The sequence below is a fragment of the Mixophyes fleayi genome, chromosome 1 (assembly GCF_038048845.1).
Source record: "Mixophyes fleayi isolate aMixFle1 chromosome 1, aMixFle1.hap1, whole genome shotgun sequence".
Taxonomy (NCBI): Eukaryota; Metazoa; Chordata; class Amphibia; order Anura; family Limnodynastidae; genus Mixophyes; species Mixophyes fleayi.
In genome coordinates, this window is record NC_134402.1 from 270,064,493 (window position 1) to 270,087,110 (window position 22,618).

The 22,618-nt window shown below is 37.5% G+C and overlaps 1 protein-coding gene across 1 annotated transcript in view; it reads right to left on the reverse strand.

Annotated features, from left to right (window-relative positions):
* WDR64 (WD repeat domain 64) overlaps positions 1-20,055 on the reverse strand; it is a 77,970-nt gene extending 57,915 nt beyond the window's left edge. The window contains exons 1-9 of the mRNA XM_075204794.1: positions 19,908-20,055; positions 18,596-18,726; positions 17,857-17,962; positions 16,054-16,163; positions 14,784-14,813; positions 14,470-14,580; positions 10,868-11,082; positions 9,348-9,482; positions 6,779-6,858 (exon numbers count right to left, since the gene is read on the reverse strand). Coding sequence (XP_075060895.1) covers positions 6,779-6,858; positions 9,348-9,482; positions 10,868-11,082; positions 14,470-14,580; positions 14,784-14,813; positions 16,054-16,163; positions 17,857-17,962; positions 18,596-18,726; positions 19,908-20,055 — 1,066 coding nt within the window. The remainder of the gene's footprint in view (positions 1-6,778; positions 6,859-9,347; positions 9,483-10,867; positions 11,083-14,469; positions 14,581-14,783; positions 14,814-16,053; positions 16,164-17,856; positions 17,963-18,595; positions 18,727-19,907) is intronic.
* Positions 20,056-22,618: the final 2,563 nt, after the last annotated feature.

The window sequence follows — 22,618 nt, forward strand, 5'->3', positions numbered from 1 at the left end:
AACCATAGAATAGTTTCAACAAAGTCTTCTATATCCAGCAAGGCAAAGAAGCCCACAAAGACAAGCTTGAAACCTTGGCATCATTTGGTGGCACTGTTGGGATTGTAGCGCGGATAGAATATACCTTATTACTAAAAAAGATTGCAAACTATTGCACCTTGACTAGGAGAAGGTTGCATTAGGTTGCAGGCATGCTAGTCTGCAAAGGCTCTCCACTGTATTGAAAAGTTGAGCAGGTTTGTTCTTTGCTTCCATAATCTCAATTGATAGGAACTCTGACTTCTTACGTGTGATTGTGGCTTGTTGTTCTTTGGTATGCTTGATTAGTTTTAGTTTATCCTCTACCTTGCGAGTCTTCCGTCATCATCTTTCAAGTCTGCGACCCCTCTTCTTCAGCTATCAAATACTGTTGAGTCTGGGAAGTAACACCCCAATTGGACAATACCTGGTTATATCCATGAGGGTAATTCTATTTTGAGGGGTTACGACTTAGAACCAAACGGGGTGGGGGTCTGATCAAGAAACTTCCCTCTGCTGTTCCCTCTGTCATTTCACCCTTCAAGTCATAGGCAGTCCTAAGTGTCATTTGCATTGGGAAACAAATTAGATGCAATTGCATTCACTTCCATTTCTGAGAATGTGCAAATCTATTTCCCACAAGATTATCGCATTTACGTCCAAAGATGAATCAGGCCCTCTTTATGCAAAGGAGGCCTTGGTCAAGGTGTGAGGGTTTATAATAAAATCCCCCAAGATAAGTCATCTGTGATGCTCCATGACTGGACCAGCAACAATGTCTGCAATTTCTTGTAGAAATATCTTCCCATCTCCAGGGCAGGCGGGCACTCCTAACTAAGATTGCTTGTGAAATACTTGTGAAATAATTTTTCTTAATGAGCATGTAATAAACATATGTAGTGCTGCAGCTTCAGCATATTTAAAATGGTCAGAATTGAGCTGCTGCACATGCTCTGTAGCGATGACAATAAGTTAATATAAAACCAAACACAAAAGTTGTGATCTGCGCACTCCAAGGATTGGGGGAAAGGAAAAGGGATGCTGCCACTACTCCAAGTGAAGAATAGCCTCTACTTCACAGTGCAATACAATTTCAATATAGACAGAAGTCGGCGCAGGGGGAAGGATTTGGAGACAGAGGGAGACAAACAATAGACAAATAGTTTCCAAACTTGATAAGTCCTACCCCACTTCTTATGGGGAATGTCTCTGACGTTACCAGTTCAAAATCACAGTTCTATCAGGGTGTGTGATGGTGCCCTTGATTTCTTCTTGAGAATGTTTTAGTTCCTCCTCAACCCGATTAGCATGTATGCGGGGAAAGAAGAGAAAAAAATCCGCTCATAGCGTATAAACGTATTCTAATTTATTAAAATAACATTAAAAACACTCACATTGAGCAGCGATGTCTGTTCCCATAAAGGTATCTTTATATATCAACCCTCAGAGTCCCACAGGAGAACGCGATTAAACAGTTCCTCGTGTCTTGAGTATCTCCAGCCGTCCTCAGTCTCAGAGTGCCGGAAAGAACCCTGTGACGTCCGGAGGGCGTGGTTACTCCGTGGATGTTTCCAATTGGCCCAACGCGTTTCGTCACAGATTGTGACTTCATCAGGGGTGTGTCTAAGGTCAAACTTTCCTCCTTTAAATACTACTAATCTTCCAATGGGGATGCCGTTCAGTAATGCAGAACAGTTACAATGATATCCGCTATGCCGGTTTCTAATGTTGTGATCAATGAAAAGGCAGACTTATCAAGACTATCAGCATGGTTTTGCAAAGCGGGCAATTCCACGGTTTGCATATTTCAAATACATGATGTACGATATTCAAACACTGTTATTAGATATAATGAAATGCACATAAACATTTGAAGCCCATTTTGCCCTTATTGAAGCTGAGTATGTCACAATTGTTTTCAATCCCCCACAACCTGAGTCTAAATGTATACAGTTTGAGTGAATGAACTTGAACTTAACCTTTTATTCCTAACTAGAGGAAAGAGGCAAGCTCAAAATCAATATTTAATCCTGAAGGTGTCAATGTCTTCAATCTGTATATCCACTTCGCTTCCTCACAATTAATTCTCTTGATAAAATCCCCTCCCCTCTAAAAAATGTTGTGTAGTGGGGGGTGTATCATTAATATCTTGAGCGTTCCCTTCTAGATTCATTCGGTTATTTCCCGCATCTTCCAAATCTGGAGTACCACTAATTTGTCCTTCACCCCCCACTACACAACATTTTTTAGAGGTGGAAGAGATAGAGAACACATCACCACAAGTCACAACAATAATGAAAAGAAGAAGGGGGTCCTCGTCAGAAGAGGAAGGAGAGGGGGAGGGACATCTAAAAAGAATCAGAAATCAGATCTGACTAATCAAAAAGAGGATTCCCCAGCAGGGATCTTCAATTTAAGTAATAAACATCTATCAGTTAGTGATCTCACCCTCTTACAGAAGGGTTTAAAATTTGCACCCTCCAATAGGATGGATAAGTTCAATACATATATTGATTTACAAAAATATATACGAAAAATTACTTTGAAAAAATTCTTCATGAGAGAGGGTGTTTCGTATGAACCGAAAGTTAATGGGGATATTTTTAAACATTCAGGATTAAAACCAAAATCCACATTCTACCCATCCTACATCAAGGGTAATTATATCACCACTTTTCAGAAAAACATTGAGGAAGATTTGAGGAAGGTAGAAATTAACAAGAGGGGGAATAAAAGCAATCTAACCTTTAGAGAGAGAAGATCATTAGATGCACTTACTCAAGACCCATCTATTGTAATTAAGCCAGCGGATAAAGGAGGTGGGTTGGTTGTTCTGAATAAAGAGGACTATTTGGAGGAATCATACCACCTCCTTGAGGACACCACTACGTATAGGAAGCTGGAGAGCAACCCTATTCATAAATTTCAGAAAGAATTCACTCAGATCCTAAAATCAGGATTTGATGATGGCATAATAAATGGGGATGAGTTTAAGTATATCAACATTACCCATCCCAAACTTCCTCTGTTCTATTATCTTCCGAAGATACACAAAAATGCTAGCAAACCACCAGGCCGCCCTATTATTTCGGGAATCAATTCACTCACATCATCATTGTCTGAATATATAGATTCTTTTCTACAAAGCATAGTACAAAAGCAAAAATCCTACATTAGGGATACCATGGAGATTCTAAATATATTGGATGGAATCATCTGGGAAGACAAATTTTGGTTAGTAACTAGTGATGTAAAGACCCTATACACTTGCATAGATCATGATCAAGGAATAGAGAGCATTAGAATTGCCCTGGAGGAGGAGGGATCCATGACATCCAAACAAATTGAATTTATGATCCAAAGTATCCATTTCATTTTAACTCATAACCATTTTTGGTTCGAGAATGAACACTATTTACAGGTTAGGGGCACCGCCATGGGAACCAAGTTCGCACCCAGTTATGCCAACATATTCATGAGCAGGTGGGAGGAGGAATGTGTATGGGCGAATCCAACTCTGGTGGCGAACTTGGTCCTGTGGCGGAGATTCATAGATGATATCCTCTTCATTTGGAGGGGAAGTGAAGAGTCTCTACGTAAATTTATTTCGGACATGAATAACAACAACCGCAACCTGTCATTCACCACTAGTATAAGTAAAAACCAAGTAACTTTTCTTGATTTGGACATATCCATTAAAGAAAACAGGATAGTAACAAGTACACATTTTAAACTAGTGGACTGTAACAGTTTTATTGACATAACCAGCAACCATTATTGTAAATGGTTACAAAATATTCCGTCCGGCCAATTTCTTAGGCTAAGAAGGAATTGTTCTAGTTTAGAGACTTTTAAAGATCAAAGCGAAATCTTGAAAACTAGGTAAGAAAGGGGATACGACCAAAGTGGAATAGACAAGATCATAGAAAACACCAGTAGTAAAAATAGAGGAGAACTCCTTGTATATAAAAATAAATTACAGGATGAATCCAAAGTGAGAAACTTCTCATTTATCACTCAATACTCGGACTCTGCTCCGCAAGTCAGGAAACTACTGAGGAAACATTGGCATTTGCTCCTGCAGGATGAGATCTTAGGTAAATTACTACCAAAAAATCCTCAGATCACGTTTAGGAGAGCACCAAATCTCAAAAACAAGTTAGTACATAGTTATTTACCTCAAAAATTAGAAAGGAAAACAAACTGGCTTACGAAAGAAACTACAAAAAATAATTTCTATTACTGTACTAGATGTCTCCCATGTAGAACTGCAAAAATCAAGACCACTAAAGGTATACAAACATTTAAATCTAATACCACTCATGAAATGTTCCATATTAAAAGTAAACTTACCTGTGACTCCAAGGGAATAGTGTATTTGATTACTTGCCCGTGTGGGTTACAGTATGTGGGGCGGACGGTGAGACAACTCAAGGTCAGGATTACAGAACACATTCGTAACATCAAGTTGGGTATAGAAACACACAGCTTATCAAAACACTTCAAAGAAAAACATGGACAAAATCCATCAGGTATCACATTTGTTGCTATTTGTGAGGTAAAGGAGGACTGGAGGGGAGGGGATTTTATCAAGAGAATTAATTGTGAGGAAGCGAAGTGGATATACAGATTGAAGACATTGACACCTTCAGGATTAAATATTGATTTTGAGCTTGCCTCTTTCCTCTAGTTAGGAATAAAAGGTTAAGTTCAAGTTCATTCACTCAAACTGTATACATTTAGACTCAGGTTGTGGGGGATTGAAAACAATTGTGACATACTCAGCTTCAATAAGGGCAAAATGGGCTTCAAATGTTTATGTGCATTTCATTATATCTAATAACAGTGTTTGAATATCGTACATCATGTATTTGAAATATGCAAACCGTGGAATTGCCCGCTTTGCAAAACCATGCTGATAGTCTTGATAAGTCTGCCTTTTCATTGATCACAACATTAGAAACCGGCATAGCGGATATCATTGTAACTGTTCTGCATTACTGAACGGCATCCCCATTGGAAGATTAGTAGTATTTAAAGGAGAAAAGTTTGACCTTAGACACACCCCTGATGAAGTCACAATCTGTGACGAAACGCGTTGGGCCAATTGGAAACATCCACGGAGTAACCACGCCCTCCGGACGTCACAGGGTTCTTTCCGGCACTCTGAGACTGAGGACGGCTGGAGATACTCAAGACACGAGGAACTGTTTAATCGCGTTCTCCTGTGGGACTCTGAGGGTTGATATATAAAGATACCTTTATGGGAACAGACATCGCTGCTCAATGTGAGTGTTTTTAATGTTATTTTAATAAATTAGAATACGTTTATACGCTATGAGCGGATTTTTTTCTCTTCTTTCCCCGCATACATGCTAATCGGGTTGAGGAGGAACTAAAACATTCTCAAGAAGAAATCAAGGGCACCATCACACACCCTGATAGAACTGTGATTTTGAACTGGTAACGTCAGAGACATTCCCCATAAGAAGTGGGGTAGGACTTATCAAGTTTGGAAACTATTTGTCTATTGTTTGTCTCCCTCTGTCTCCAAATCCTTCCCCCTGCGCCGACTTCTGTCTATATTGAAGTTAATATAAAACACATGGCTATCAGACTTCTGATCTCTGAGACATGATTTCTACATACATATATATATATATATATATATATATATATATATATACTGCATACATACAGTAAGTTTTCATAACTGTTAAGTTAGTTACACCTGAAATGTATACATCTTGGTCAACATTCACATTTTTCATTGAACATCCATGTAAACATATGTGTGAAACTGATTTGATATATTTTATATACAGCAAAGAAAAATAGAATTTGAAGACAGATAAGAACCGCAAGACCCATCTAGTCTGCCCATTTTTATTCCTTAACACTCTATTTGATCCACTGTACCCTTACTCAACAGCTATATTAATGTGCTGTATACATAGTTGTCAACATTTTCAAATCAATTCCAGGAAGACTTTGCTACATATAAACATGTCTCAAACAACAGCGTTTTGACCTATGAAGAAATGTTGATAACAATTATTTTTTTTATCAATTCTTATTACAACGATTAAAATGATCATAATAGCACAAGGATTGTTAAATAGACTTCCCCTTGCAATTATCACTGGCGAATGTTATCCCTCGATAGCATTCTAAAGTTGCAATATATTTTATAGCTAAACCCGCCCCCTCCAACAACTCCCATTAAAGTACTATATATCAGTAACAAGCAAAAGAATGATGAGCAGGTGTCATATACATGATCTCAATGACAAATCACAATGGTTAGCAATCTTCATCTGGTTGATTGGCTACTTGCAAAAAATGGATTCTAGCGTGTTTGCTGGTGTGGTAGGGAATTTAGACTAGTGGCATTATATAATGAAACGATAATAAATAAATACATAGATAAATCTGGTCACTGAAACTGAAATGTGTTATGTGCATCTGACAATGCTACATAATGTTTTCCATTATATCAGTATGTTCTTTAAGGCTCTTTAAGATGAAAGTTATCTGAGATTTCTTTATGTCATGCTTCTGACAGATCAGAAACAGAATAAAAACATATGGGGAAATTTTGCATATGGACAAAAACTCAATACCATACTGCATGAATGAGTCTTTAAATACAGTTTTCTAGCAGTCATTAAAATATATAAATACTATATGTGCATGTAGTGTCTTTAAAACAGCATTAATATTTGTATTTCCATGTACTATTACAGTTTGTTGCTCTTACCTCCAGTTGCAAGCATATCTGCTTTTGCAATGTATGCAAATGTGTTGACTCCTTTTGGAACAGAGAATACTCTGACAGGTCTGTATATAAAAGATTAAACAGGGCATTAATGATATAATTTTACCCAAAAGCTAATACCAGTCACCAATTACAGTGCAAGGATCTGTCTTTACAATTGATGTTAAGACAACGCCTGGCACTTCATCTAGAATGCAGAACAGAGTGGATGCATAGGACAACAGTGCAGCGATAAGTATTTGGATATTGAATCGTTTTAGCTGCATCAAAGGTTTGTCGTCTGCAGATTGTGAAGCCACCAAAGATCAGGGATGTGCATTGTATATTGGTTAACAGAAAATCTGCATTGTATATCGAATGAGTCAACAGAAAGTCACCAGATTACTTTAAGTAAAGTATATTGATCACTAGAGTAGGCTCTGTGTGTTATACTGGTCAACTGTGATGTATTTGACTTATAGCTCAATGAAATAACAATGGTTTATACATTTTATGCTCACTTAAACAACAACCAGAATACTTTGGCCACGCCCATTTATCGTGAATATAATAGAAAGGACAAGGGAGGAATTTTTAGGTCTATACAACCCAATTTCCAATGGACATTTAGGCATTTTTGTAAACTGGTTCTGGGATGTCAAACCAGCACAACTCCTGTGAAAATCACATATGTCTGAAAGCAAGTCTTTTTAATAGATTGCCAAAGTGGGATCACCATTTAACTTCATAGTGATGGAGTGTGACCTGACAGAATGTCTGTCTCAATTTCATGAAAACCCAACCTAAATGTGAAGAAGCTACATTCACATTTGAATAAGCTAAACCCAGTAGAAATGTTGCCATTACTCTACAATACATGGCCCCACCAATCTTAAAGCCAATTCTTGGGTTATGTACTAACCACAGGATCGCTCCCAGCAGCAGTTAATTTTGGTCAAAATAGGGGAATCTGGTAACAACTGTACTTTGGAAATAGGGTACAATATTAACATTACATTTTTCAAATCTATTCATTTTTGACAACAACAGGAACATAAAGTGAAAAACAATTGGCATTAAAAATTGGACTTCTAAATAAAAAATGACATTATTGCATATAATTTATATAGCTAGAAAATAGAGTCTATACATGTGCTACAAGATATATTCGTAGAGTAGGGAGCATGTTCCAAAGTAACTTATTGCAATAGTGAAATACAGTAAACTGGCGTCTGACAGGTAATGCCTGGATCTGCATCTAATCCTGGAATCCAGGCTGGGAAAAGTCCAATGTTGTTGGATTTTTCTATATAAATGTAGGAAAGGGAAAGGGACCAAGAAAGGGAAAGGGGGTGGGTAAGGGAAGACAAGATATATGTCCATCTAGATGGACATTAACTGATAGACTTTAACGTCTCCCTGATAAAGACACTGCCAAACAGGTACAAAAATCTTGGAGACTTGTGAAAATCTGTGTCATGAAGGAACATCTTTATTGCTGTTAACTGCACAAGGCACTATGTCATAACCAATTTAAATCCAGTACAGAATCCAATGATAGGTTATTTTTAGGTATAAATACTATTCAATTTAGTGACACAGAGCCTTTAATACATATATAGTGGTTAAAGTGGGGGTGTCATGTCAGATGACCCAGATAATATCACCCATGGAAGATATTTGACACCGCCTAGTCATAACCATTGAATTCCACCACTTATACACCAGGTAACAGAATAGTAATCTCAGGTAAAAGTGGAGGCCATCTTTGGGAGGGCCAGAAAGAAGCACTAGGGTTTGCCAAAGTAATGTAATAAAATGGTAAAATGATTCAAATGTGTTATTCCAAAACTATACTCTGAAAGTGTTCATTTGAACCTCTACTATTTAAAATAAAATATTTTTAATATTTGTGTCTTTCCCTTGAACTGCTGTAACTTTTGGTCCTTAAACGGTTGCCCTGCATATTCCTCCCTCCATTAACACTAGATGGATCTGTAACTTGTCATCAAGAAAAGTCACCTGTAGGAACATACTGTTGAAGCAGTCTTTACAGCTGTGTTTTTTTGGGACCAAACATTTTCTTTAAACTGACTGTATTTGTTTGGAAACTTCTGGAATTCAAGTCTGGCATGACCAGACCCATAAATCTATATGTTTAAGCCCGGAGCCCCTTCATCCTTGTTGTGAGCACTTATTTGGAAATTACGGACCTGATTCATTAAGGAACTTAAATTAAGAAGTTTCTTATTTCAGTCTCATGGACAAAACCATGTTAGTTAAATCCTGATTGTTTTTTCATGTAGCACACAAATATCAACTTTAAATGTCAGTATACAAATAAGCTATCAAGTATTTGTGTGCTAAATAAAAAAACAGTCAGTATTTAACTTATGTGCAAAACAGAATACTAATTTGCACCCCTTGCATTGTAACATGGTTTTGTCCAAGAGACTGAAATAAGAAACTTCTTAATTTAAGTTCCTTAATGAATCAGGCCATACATGTTTAAGTACATTGAAAAGCATTAGAAAACAGTTAATCAATAATTTAAGGAAGTATTAGTTCCTACCTAGAATCTTCTATCCTCTTTACGCTGTCTAAAACTAATGAAAGATTGCTGTCTTGAGAGCATGAAGCAAAGCAATTTAGCTCAGGGAAATACTTTACTTTAATGACCCAGCCATTGTGCAGTTTTCTTCTAAACCTAAAAATAAAAATATAAAATATTATTGTCCAGTTGTATTGTAGCAGTGTGGTCATCATTGTATTGTAAAAACAATGGTGAAGACAGACTAATCCATAAATCCATCAAAGGGCAATTGCTAGCGGATAAGTTTTTTGTGTAAGTGATCCTTGTAGAATTGCTGCAGGTAATAACATGAAGCAAATTAAAGAAATTGAAGGGTAGGATTAGGATTACGGAGTATGTGGTAAAACTGATTGGAGCTAAGTAGAATGAATACATCTGAATATAGAGTATTGTTCTTCTCATGATGGACAAACGGTTCAAGATCTTTGATTTTGTAATCCACAGACAGAAAATATGAAGTAATAAACTAAGGTCAGTGAAATAAAAAGAAGAAATGAAAAACGTTATATAGATGCTCATAAAAGGCAGGCCTTTCATATGTAGAGTGTTGATGATTGTTGTGACCAAGGTGATATGATATACAGTATGTCAGCACAGGCATTGCAGGCAATGAATGTAAGATGGGACTGCAAAACTACCGCCTATATTATGAACCTGTACCCTGTTCAAGAGTTGTCATATTACTCTATATTTGCAAAATAACAGTAAAAACTTCCCTACTATGTGTATCCATCATCTATCAAGGCAAGTAGACATTTATCTGAGATATTAAATTCTTTGAATGTTGATGAACACTTTGAACCCTGACTTATCATTGTCTTCACCTTTAGCAGCCCCTTTACCATGAATTACAAAATTATCCACTGGTACTTTGTTGCCTGAAGGTCTTAAACACATAGGGGTATATTTACTAAACTGCAGGTTTGAAAAAGTGGAGATGTTGCCTATAGCAACCAATCAGATTCTAGCTGTCATTTTGTAGAGTGCACTAAATAAATTAAAGCTAGAATCTGATTGTTTGCTATAGGCAACATCTCCACTTTTCCAAACCCGCAGTTTAGTAAATCTAGCCCATAGCCAGAGTGGTTCCTTAGTGAGGCCAATTTATCTAGTTCTGAAGCAGTCAGAGTAGTCAGTCACTAATTCGACAACCTGACAGACTGGTTGGCTACATGTGATAGATCTGAGGCAGGAAGAGTACAGATATGGTCCACGACAGACAATCAATTGGCACATACAAGTCACAACGGTTTTCAGATGTCACAGCATCCAGTAAATTTACAACAGACTGTGCTCCAATGTCAGAGTGGGATTTAAATATATGTCCTTCATGTTACATTAGCAGCAGGACCACGTAGTACAGATGTCTAAGTGCACACACATGTTCAGCTAAAAAGAAACAGCCATGGTGGGACAATCTTAGTCCCTGGCAAGAATGTAGTAACAAGTCACTTTAATGTATATTTCTAGATTCTTTTATGCGATAACATCTGACTTACTGCTTGAATATCCTAGAATCTAGAATGATGGGTTGAGATATTTTTTTTGATGATGACTTGGGTATTTTCAGGTCTTCGCTTCCAATGGTAAATAGGGTTACAAATCCAGCATCATCTCCAATCAATATATCATCCTTCAATGTCTGATCTTCTGAAATCACTGTACATACGCAAAGTAGGCAGTGCTCCATTGGTTTGATGCAGATATAGATATCCTTTTAAAATAATTACAATTAATATGGCATGTAACATTGCTAAATAAAATTGTAGGACATATAAATATTTTAGAACACAGCACCAGTTTTAACACTGCAGAGTTCCCTCAGTTTTACACAGAACACAGTATATTATTCTTCAGCAAGTCTTTCCATCTAGCAGGAAGACAGCTGGGGGTTATTACTTAAAAACAGAGGGCAATTAAGTAAGTATTCATATATCATAGAAGATTCAAATTTGTTTTAATAGGGTTTACTATTCAATCCTTGAGATTATGCATTAAAATTTTATTTCAGTATGTCCTTTTTTATAAGCCGGTTTAACATGATACAGCATAGTAATGTGCTCACCATTTGTTTTTTATGCATACCTTATTACATACAGCAAATTTAATTATTCTAGTATGCTTGTTGCAAATTCATTACAGTCACATATGGACCATGGTTAGCTATAAAAAAAACGGGCAATGCCTAAGCCAGTTACAAAGGAGAGCAAGAAAATTGTGTTGAGGAAATTAGGGCAATTGTTTATGCAAATACTGTATGTACTTTACTTGAAGGTCAGGCTAGTATGGTATTAAACAATAGAATATGTTCATAGAATAAGTCATTTATAAAAATAAATTGTTAATATAGTGTTGTTACCTAACCAAGAACACAGATGGAAAGAGTTGGCACTGTGCACTTTTCAGTATTTCAAGCAGGTGCTGGCTGGACTGGGGGGCAGGGGGTTATCTGCCCCCCGGGCCGGTGCCATAGTAGGACTGGTTCACTGGGCCACCTGCATTTTTTTTTCTCTAAAATGTTCCTAATGGGCTGCTGAGTTGAGTCTTGCCCGCCAGGCTAAAATTTGCTAGCCAGCCCCTGATTCCAAGACTGGAATCAGGGGCTGAATAAAATATGGGTTCCTCGTCACCTTGTTTTAGTCATGCATTTTGGCTGTACTCTGGAAGCCAAAAAGTACCAGTGCTTTGTGCCCTTGTATGAGACATTACAGTGCAGGTTGAGCAGAATGAGTCCCATGCACTCGTGTTTGGTGGAAATGGCCATCGACAATTGAACTTACACATACTGGGCCTATGAAAGAGTTAGGAGCAAGAGCAGCAAATTTACACCTGGACAAAACATGTTGCAATACACTGGGTACAAATGTATTTTTATGCATGCAGGGAAAATACCGTCTGCATGTTATGGCAATATCGGACAGGATAATAAACTTCTAGAACCTTCTTCACAAGTTCTTCTCCTATAGCAGCCCCCTTTCCATGAAACGCAATATATTCCACAGTACTTGGATGCACCCAGATCTTAACTCATGGTAGTAGAGGTTTAGTAAACATAATATTTCTGAATGGAATGGGCAGGACACAGGAAGGAGGTAGAAGGTGGTAGCAAGAGCAGTGTCAGGTTTATACATGAAGATATAATCCTGCTGTCTCAACTGGCATTGGCTAGACTTCCCCAGAGGCATGGAGTCTAACAGGATGGAAGGTATTCACCAGGGATTCCCGCAAAGGAATTGGACTTCGGTGGCTTCCACCCTGCAGGTCGTGGCCCTCCAGGGAAGTTCCCAGTGAGACAGATGGGAGAACAGAACTAGGCAGCATACAGAGAGATACAGTTCTGATATCTGATGGTGATATAACAATTACTACTTAGGAGTGGAACATAAATGCAAAGTTCAATGGAGTACAGAGTAGACTGCAGATGATGGATCCCGGCTGTTATACAGGAGAGTAGAAATATTCAGCAGAGTTCAGTAGTGCCGACAGAATACATAGTGAGCGTTGATAACTGCAAGTACCACTAAGGAGTGGAACATAAATGTAAAGTTCAATGGAGTGCAGAGTATACTGCAGATGATAAGCCACAACTTTCACCACATAGCTGTGGAAGGGATTAGCGGAGGACTGCAATGTAGGCAGAGTAAATAGCAAGTGATGATCACAGCAACTACCAGTAATGATGGGCCAGATGAGCAGAGATCAATGGTATCCAGGTATGCAGCAAGGATGAGCCACAGCTTACCACAGGGATGTGGAACGAATCAGCCGAAGTCAGCGGTGCATGCAGAGTAGGTAGCGGGCATTAGTCACAACAATTACCTCAAATGAATGGAACAAAGAACAGAGATCGGCAGAGTCCATATATGCAGCAACGATGAGCCACAGCTTACCACAGAGATGTGGAAATGAATCAACAGTAGTCAGCGGTGCATGCAGAGCAGCCAGCAGGTGTTGATAACAGTGATCACCACAAATGAGTGGAACAGGTGAGCAAAGATCAGCGGAGTCCAGATATGCAGCAGACGATGAGCCACAGCTTACCACAGGGATGTGGAAGGAGTCAGCAGCAGTCAGCGATGCATGCAGAGCAGGTAGTGGCATAGATAATAACGGGAGAGGCAGCTGAACCAGGCCAGGTCTAGACTTATAGCAATGAATAGGTGAAAGGAGGAGCCTTATAAAGGAGGACTGACCAATGGCAGAACTGACTAAAAAGACAGGTGAAGTAATCACAGGTGTAAACTCTGGCTGACAGCCTGTACCATGATTTAAAGTGAGAGTCAGTGTTGTCAGGCTCGGGTGGAGATACCCGGGGAGCGGAGTGTGACAAGCAGCGTGATATAGTCCAATATACAGGCCAACAGTCAGGGCAGGCTGAGATCTGTAGCAGAGCCAATATACAAGCTGAAGTCAGGGCTGGCAGTGTATAATAGAAAGAATGGTAATACAGGCTGAGGTCTGGGCTGGCATAGTTTAGGGCAAAATCCAGTAAACAGTCCAAGGTCAGGGCAGGAAGAGGTCAATTGCAGATCCAAAAAACAGACAGAGGTCAAGGGCAGGAGAAAATAGCAGAAGCCAAGGTACAGTCCGTGTCAAAATAGCAAGTTAAATACAGGTCAGTATAAACAGAACTAGATTAGTATAAACTATCACCAGCACAGGTGATAGACAGGAAGCTGCTGCTGGACATTGGCAGCAGAGATTGAAGACGCTGGTTGCTGTTCCCTGGCAACTAGCTGAAAGTAAGGCAGCTCCAGCAGAGTCCTATTAGTAATAGGACGCTGGTTGCTGTCACCGGGTAATGGTTTGGCAAGCAGCGGCACCCAACGCTAGTATTAACACTTCTTTTGCATGTAGCACACAAATATTGAGTAGCTTTATTTTTATACTTTAATTTAAAGTTGGGTTATGATGTGCTACCCTCTCAACTCTAAATTAATTCACACCCAATGCCCCCCACTCACTGCAGCACAACATGGTTTTGCCAAAGTGTTAACTGGATTTTTTTCCCAACTCTAAATGAGGCCCACTGTATATAGTTTACCACATAAGCCTCACATGTTACTAGGTAAATCTTTATTGCTCTAAGGTCAAAATTCACCTGATTCTTTCCGTTACACTTTAAATCCCAGACAACAATGCTTCTTTCTGTTACAGCAACTGCTCTGTTCAGCTGATTAAGGAAGTCACAGCCTACAAACCATGAACTTTCCTAAACAAAAACACATTAAAATAACAGGCAAGTACAGTAATTTTATTTTATGCCAACATTTTTATTACTGCCCCAAATATATTTCTTTCCAATTTAATTAGAATGTAGCACTACAGTCTCTTTCTTACACTATGAAATATATTAATGCCAATTTTCCCAGAAATGTGTAATAAAGTGAAGATAAAGGAAAATACTGTACTTACAGTGGCATATAGGTAGGAATGTCGGATCATCTGTATAGAAAATATATAAGTAAGAGTTATACAATACTGTAAGTATAAGGAAATATAATTTATGCAGGAAAAATCTAGAAATATATTACACCTCAATTATTATTATTACAGAAACATATTACGTTGCGCTTTACATTGAGAGGATCAGCATACAAATAATTAGCACACAATGACATGAAACGGAAGGTAAACGTGACTCTGCCCAAATGAGCTTCCATTGTGGAGAACAACTATATATATATATATATAAGATAGTGGAATAATAATTGTAGCTGGTGGTGCGGAAAGTGCGTATAGTTACTTTAAAGTCATGAATACAAGACTAACATGTCAAAGGGTGAAAAGCTCTGTTGCCTGAAAATATTGGACGTCTTTCTTTGCTTCTCCCTATTTATGAAAGGATTAACACCGAAAATAACAGTGCTATGCAGTTGCATGGGGAAGCCTATCTAATAAGTATTGTGGCGACAACTTTTACCGCCACAATACCTGTTCTGTTATCTCAGGATTGCGCTAATAGATTAATTAAAGTGTTTTATTCTTTAATTCTTACAGCTCTGGGACAGTGTTGCATAAGTAGGAATAGACATAATACTCATGCATTATAAGGAATGGCCAGGTCTGCCAATATCATCCATTTCAACAGTCTGCTCATGTTTTCTCTTGTCTAGAAATGTGATTTCCTATATAATGTGCGCCAAGAAAGTACAAAAGATGTCATAATGTAGATATAGGTTAAAAGCTAGAACGTATAGGTTATAAGGCACTTCAAAATTAGATAAAAAATTATTTTGTAGGGGAAAAAAAGATCAGATGCCCCACTAAGCAGAGATCCATGTAAACGTGTCCTCTCCACCTCTTGAATCTCAATTAAATATTTTACCCTGTAAAACAAAATATTGTGCGCATGTCAGCTTAAAATGAGCCACACAAGTATGTCAGCTACATTTAGTTAGGAACACCCTATATCCACTCAGGTCCTCCCATTAAGATCTGTATAATTTTGCATGTCACAGGTGTCACAATATTGAAACTCTAATTATATGCGCTTCACATAAAACCGGTCAAAAACTGATGTAACAAACTTAATGTTCGTTGAGCCTAGAGTTTTGCGCTTTTGGAACTTAGCCGTGCTGAAAATATAATTTTGTGTTTTTATTACTGTATAAAATAGCAATAACAAAAACTTTAGGTTTCACATCTAAAGCTAACCATAAAGGAAAATCTACCACCAGTGTACCTGACTATTAAACAGCGATATTGTTCCTTTTTGTGAAACAGTCAGCACAGCATCAAGGAGTGGTACTTTAACAATGCACTGAATTGTATCTCTTTTCTTTTTTCCTGATCCTGACAAAAAATAACAGTTATTGGTAAACATTACCACCAAAAATGATAATAATAATAATAATAATAATAATAATAATAATAAAATAGTTGTACTATCTGACTGTCTATCAAACAATTACTTATAACAAGGGCAGAGGGGACACCACTAGGGGAAGTACCTTTTGGCAATTATTCCAGATAAGCTCTTTAATAACTTTTTAGTGCTTTACACATACCCTGTTTATTAAATATTGTATTTATAATGCAACACTATACTTGCTCTTGTTCTCTATGTTCTTCTGGGATACATACCAGCCAAGAGGTTACACAACCTTGTTATTTGGAGACCAGTGATGAGAGCACAATGGCAATTAATCTCACTATTATTTACATTTTCATTGTATAAATATACTACACTATTTCTGGTACTTCTTTTTCTATAGGCTCAAAGATAAAAAGATGTTTAACACTGGAAACGTATTTGAAATTAGTGTTTATCATCTAGGGCTTCAGACAACACTTGAATGAGCCACCGCCTTCAGTTAACCTGGATATAAATTGTCCAAATCGAGTGTTTACTTTAACTTGATTTCATAATTTGGTTAATTTACAAATATTGAGTAGACATGTACAAACATGACCCCAACTATGCAGCAGTTGTTGTTCATTTTTGATAATAGGAATTATGGTTATTGTGTAAAATACATTTAAATACATTAATACACATATTTACCACAATTTACACGAGTGCACTTTAATAAATACTAGGGGCTCCAGAGTAAAGCTAAGTACAGACTACAGGTTTTTACCCAATTATCGTACCACTCACACGATAAACAACTGTTAGGTTCGATATAGCATTAGTGTTTATACTCCTACTATCATGTTTTATTGTACCAAAGCACATTATATAGTTTCACTTGATTTTATAACCGGACTAAAAATCTCTATAAACGATGGAACAATGTCAGCAAATTCTGCAATGTGTATGGACTCACAACCAGCGGTTTAGGCAGATCTCCAGAGAGTTACAGAGTCACAATTCTTTCAGCCAATGGTTATGACAGATAAGGAGCACAGATCTGAAGGTAAATGTTGTAAAATCGTGTAAGTGTGTACACATGGATCGTCATATTGATAGGAACTTTAAGCCGTTGGTAAAATTCTTAAAGATATCGCATCGGGAGAAATTTTCTGTAGTGTGTACCTAGTGTACACTAGTCTGTAGTGTGTACTTAGTGAATCCATTCCATTGAAGTTTTCATTAAATTAACTTTTTAACCCAATAATATTGGCCTAAATTCGCATTTTATGTTCTCCCTCTATAACACAACATATATTGCCTTCACTAGAATGTCAGTAATAATAATAATAACATTGTAACATGTTCATGTGATGTATGAAGACAGGATTATTGTAAAATTAGAATAATTGTAATCATGGCAAGTTTTCAGGTTTAAAATGTACTTCCTTAAGTTCATTATGAATAGTGGAAAAAGTATAATGAAATGTAGTGGACATTTTCACAATTTTAGCCCTGCACCATTGTACACATAATAAAACTGCTAAAAAAAAAGATGTAAAAATGCTGATTTACTTTTTGGCATGAATATGTTACTTTGTTAACAAAATGTATATTCTGCTTATATTATTTTAATTTCCGATGTTCATCATACATTGGTCTTCATTATAACATGACATATTTTATCATTACCTGTGGCATTCTCAATTTTTTCTCTTTTGGACAAGAAGAAGACCTTATTTTCTGGATCAGTCTTTGATGTGATATTGTTGATGTCTGTCTTATAGTAGCCAAAGATCTAGAATAAAAATTGGAAATATATTGGTTTCTGTAGGAATTTTACAAAATCATTTTGGAAGTGGAGAGTGGAACTAGTCCCTCTGTGCCTGTAGGGATTGGCACTGACGTGTTTAGTGTGCAGAGCAGGGGCAGGCTGGGCTGGAGGACAGGGGGGCATCTGCCCCCCAGGTTGGTCCCATATTGGGCTACCGTGGGCTGGGTCACAGGGCCACCTGCATTATTTTACCCTTTAAAATGTGCCTAATAGGCTGCTGAGTCCACTCTTGCCCCCCGGGTTAAAATTTGCCAGCCCTCCCCTGGTGCTGAGGTTTGGTTAATGAGAGGTTCCTACAGATCGTGCCTCTTAAGGGAGTCCCAGTGAACGATTGCTAAACTTAGCTGACAAACTCAATAGGCAGAGGCCGGTAACAGGTGAGAAAGTCAGTGCCAGAGGTCAGAACAAATGAAGTTAGGGAAAGTTGGGTCAAAAAACAGATGCACACAGAAGGTACCTTCATAAGGTATGGTAAGGGTACAGTAAATGTTTATCAAGCAAACAGAGAGAATAGATGGGCAAATATATCCAGACTGGGAGTGTAACATCACAACTATTCTATCTTTCTTATAATAAAAAAAAGTCTACTTGACTTGCCTCAGTCCAATCAATTGGAGCATCAGGATGTTTAATAATCTTATTATAAAAAATGTCAATGTCTTCAGTTTTCACATCTTGCCCAAAAAGAGTTTTAATAGTATCATGAAACTTTTTGCAGTTGATATATCCTATAAAAACAAAGGAGGAAAACCAAAATAAATTGATTGTACAAAAAAGTAGCATATAAGTGTATGTGAATATAGTTCAACATAAGCCATAACAAAACACTTTGGGCCTGATGCAGAGTTGAACGCAACTTGGAATTAGTTTCCGGCCAAAAAATATGCAGTTAGGTAGTGCTGGGGATTATCATCAGTAGCAGTGTCTATTTGCACTAGCTTGTGAAAATAATACTGCTGTAAAAGGCATATCTGCATCTGTGTTTACAATTTGACCAGCTCGGTCAATGTTAGAACATTTTCTCCCCACACAAGATACACTATGCAATCTGGAATATGTCCCACTCTGTATCAGCCCCACAATAACTACAAGCAAAGCCATGTTATTGTAATTGCCCTTATAATGCACTATTCTCTCCTATCCTCAAGAAATCTACCTCTCTCTTTCCAACTACCACCTCTATCTCTCTGCTCTTTTGCTTTCAAACTAGTTGTGCATCTTGTGTACAACTACCTAACCCATTTTCCCTCATCTCACTCTACTTGTGCTTCCATCCTCTACACTCCGCCAAGACTATCTAACAAAAGGGACCAATGAGCTGCTCATGGCTGAGTCAAAGGACTACTTCTCGCTGCCACTTCTGATAGAGTGGACAACTCTCTTGTCCTACAAACCCTTTCGCCTTTGCAGCACTGTTCTCTCCTGGTTTACCTCATACCTTTCAGTGTCTCTACTTCTGGTACAGCATCCCCTCTCTCAGCTCCCTCTAGTATTGGGGTCCCTCTTGGCTCTGTACTAAATGCAGATGACACCCAAATCTATCTCTCCTTCACTTCTCGTCTTCTCTTTTAGCCCACATATCCAACTGTCTTTAGTCATCTCCACTTGGATGTCCCAACGCTACCTAAAGCTGACCATGTCCAAAACTCTGGTCTTATAATTCATTCTCCTAGTACCGCTACCCCTCCTCCCTCTATATTCCCTCACTATTGACACATCACACTCTTGGAGGTCATGATTAAAACATGGACAAGTGAAAGCCATGTATGATGTAACATCTCTTTAATCCTATGTGTTTTTAATTCTGGTTTAGACTAAGTGCATTAATAATAACGGCAAGATCAGCATAAACTGCTGACTGCTAAAAGAATTATACTAGCATTCAAATAAACATGAAAAATAAACCTACCTTGTTGTTTAATGTTAATGTTAATTTTAGACTTATCCTCTGTGTTCTCTGCGATTACTGTCCTTACTAAACTTTTGAATACTGCCAGTGAAAACTTGAAGTTTTTCCTAAAAAAGGGCTGATATGGACGATCCACACTAGGCTCCATGCTGCCTGGCAGTTTACAGTGATAGGAAGGAAGAATGTAACCTGCACATCTTAAAGCAATAATAATATGTATGTGGCATCAACAGAAGTCTTAAAACCGAGAGTGAATTGCTATGTCCTGTACATAATGTAAATGGCAATTCATGATAAGATGATGTCATAAGGCTTTCTTCTCACATTGTGACCTATTTTTCCTGTATGATTAAACTGCTATTCATATCTCCCAATTTAAATTACCATGGAGTAGATATCTAACATGTCACAGTTTTTTCATATTAGTTCTGATTCTTACCAGATATTTAAAAATATTTTTTCCTAGCAAAACTATATACACAAATGAGTTAATTAAAGAATTTAATGCAAGTTCTCAACCGCCTATTAAACGCAAACATACTTCGACACTGACAGTTCAACAAATAATCCAAGCGAATGGACCTATACACACAGTACACATTCTGATGAACACTTAGAACTTGCGTCTGATTATGTAAAAGAATGTGCTATCTGAATACGTTTATTGGTTAGACAGAATAACTGTCAGGGCATAGCTATTATCTGCTCCCTCCACACTGTTTACAATAGGAAATCATTATTGAGCCCAAAGTATGCTGAACAATAATGTAAAAACCCCATATTAATATTAACTTTATTGGAATAAATCCATCTTGACAATTTTTTGTGTTCCACGTGCATTTTATATATATTAAATTTAAGATTTCACACTAGTCTGTTCCTCTATTTTCTCTAAGTCATTATGAGGCTATTTCACCCTTATTACAAAGTTTTACATTATTTGCCAAACACTTGCCTTCCCTTAAAGACTGCTGTGGGCAGTACGGTGGCTTAGTGGTTAGCACTTCTGCCTCACAGCACTGAGGTCATGAGTTCGATTCCCAACCATGGCCTTATCTGTGTGGTGTTTGTATGTTCTCCGCGAGTTTGCGTGGGTGCTCCGGTTTATTCCCACAATTCAAAAACATACTAGTATGTTTTTGGATTGTGTTTTAATATAATTGACCCTAGTCTCTGGATCTATGTGTGTGTGTATGTTAGGCAATATAGACTGTAAGCTCCAATGGGGCAGGGACTGATGTGAGTGAGTTCTCTGTACAGCGCTGCAGAATTAGTGGTGGTATATAAATAAATGATAAATAAATGATGATGATGATAAGGATGAAGTAATATAACTAATACATTAAACAAAATCTCATTCTAAAATGCTCCACTAGCTACTAGCCCTTCATCTCAACTTACGCTATTGATTACAACAATATGTCTCCTTTAGCCATACCTTTATCCTTTCCAATACCTTTGAGTCACATCCAAGTATATTCAATTTCTGAATTAATTTATTGTGGTATACTGTACTGTATCCTAATGTCTTCGGATACCAAGTCAAAAAATGTACTAGATTTGTTTGACCGTGCTGTCTTGGATCTAAAAATAGACAACAATAATTTTTGTAAGTGATTCGATTAAATTCCTTACCATTGATGTAAGGCTCACAGGTCTACTATATCTATCATGTCTGCCCTACTGTATTTTGTGTAGTGGAACTACATTTGCCATTATCCAAACACCTGTAATTATACACTGTACCAGTGAATAGTTAAAAGTGGTTAATAGTGCTGCAAACACTAATCTTAGTTCTTTTAATTCATTTAGATTCATCTGGACCCATTAAATACTTTTAAATTTGAGAGTTTAAGTTACGCCTCTTATGTAGACAATATATTTGTGTCTGCAGTACAGTGTGTCTCCTTCAACATATCCACCCTCTTCAATATTTAGACTTAGAATCTATAGCTCCTTTTGATTTTTTTTCCTTTCACTGTTTTACTGTCTGTGACATTTTTTACTGTTTGCAATTTAGCACATTTTATTGTGTTTAATCTATTTTAGAGTAGCCTTATATGTATTTTTATCCACCTTTGATTGGGTCTGTCTAGTGTTCTTTTTTCTAGTTTTAAATCTAGGACTACATCTGTGCTTGTAGTTTCCCTACAAGCACCGATGTAGAGAGATGCCCCAAACATGCAATGCAGAATGTCATTACTTCTGGCTTATGTTGGCAGATTTAAGTCCACATCACATCAACGAGAAGTCATTGTGTGCAATCAGAGTCAAAGATACAAATTTGTCCACTAACTCACAGGCTTAATAAATGATTTCCTGGAGAAAACTGAGAGGTAGTTTGTCTGGAGCTTAAAATCTTCAGTTTGTAGAAAAAGGGTTTGAAACATATAGTGAGGAAGACAATCAGAAATGTAGATCACAGAGGGGAAATGGTGGAAAAATGTAGCCTTATCAATAAAACTATTTGAAGGGAAGGGAAATAGTTGATTGCAGTATTCATACTGACAAAACTAACACCTGAACATACACTCAGTGGCCACTTTATTAGGTACACCTGGTTATTAATGCAATTATCTAATCAGCCATTCACGTGGTAGCAACACTATGCATAAAAACATGCAGACATGGTCAATAGTTTCAGTTGTTATTGATTAAGATTTTATTTTAAGCTGTCTATGTTAGCATTAAAACATGTGGTATACATATTA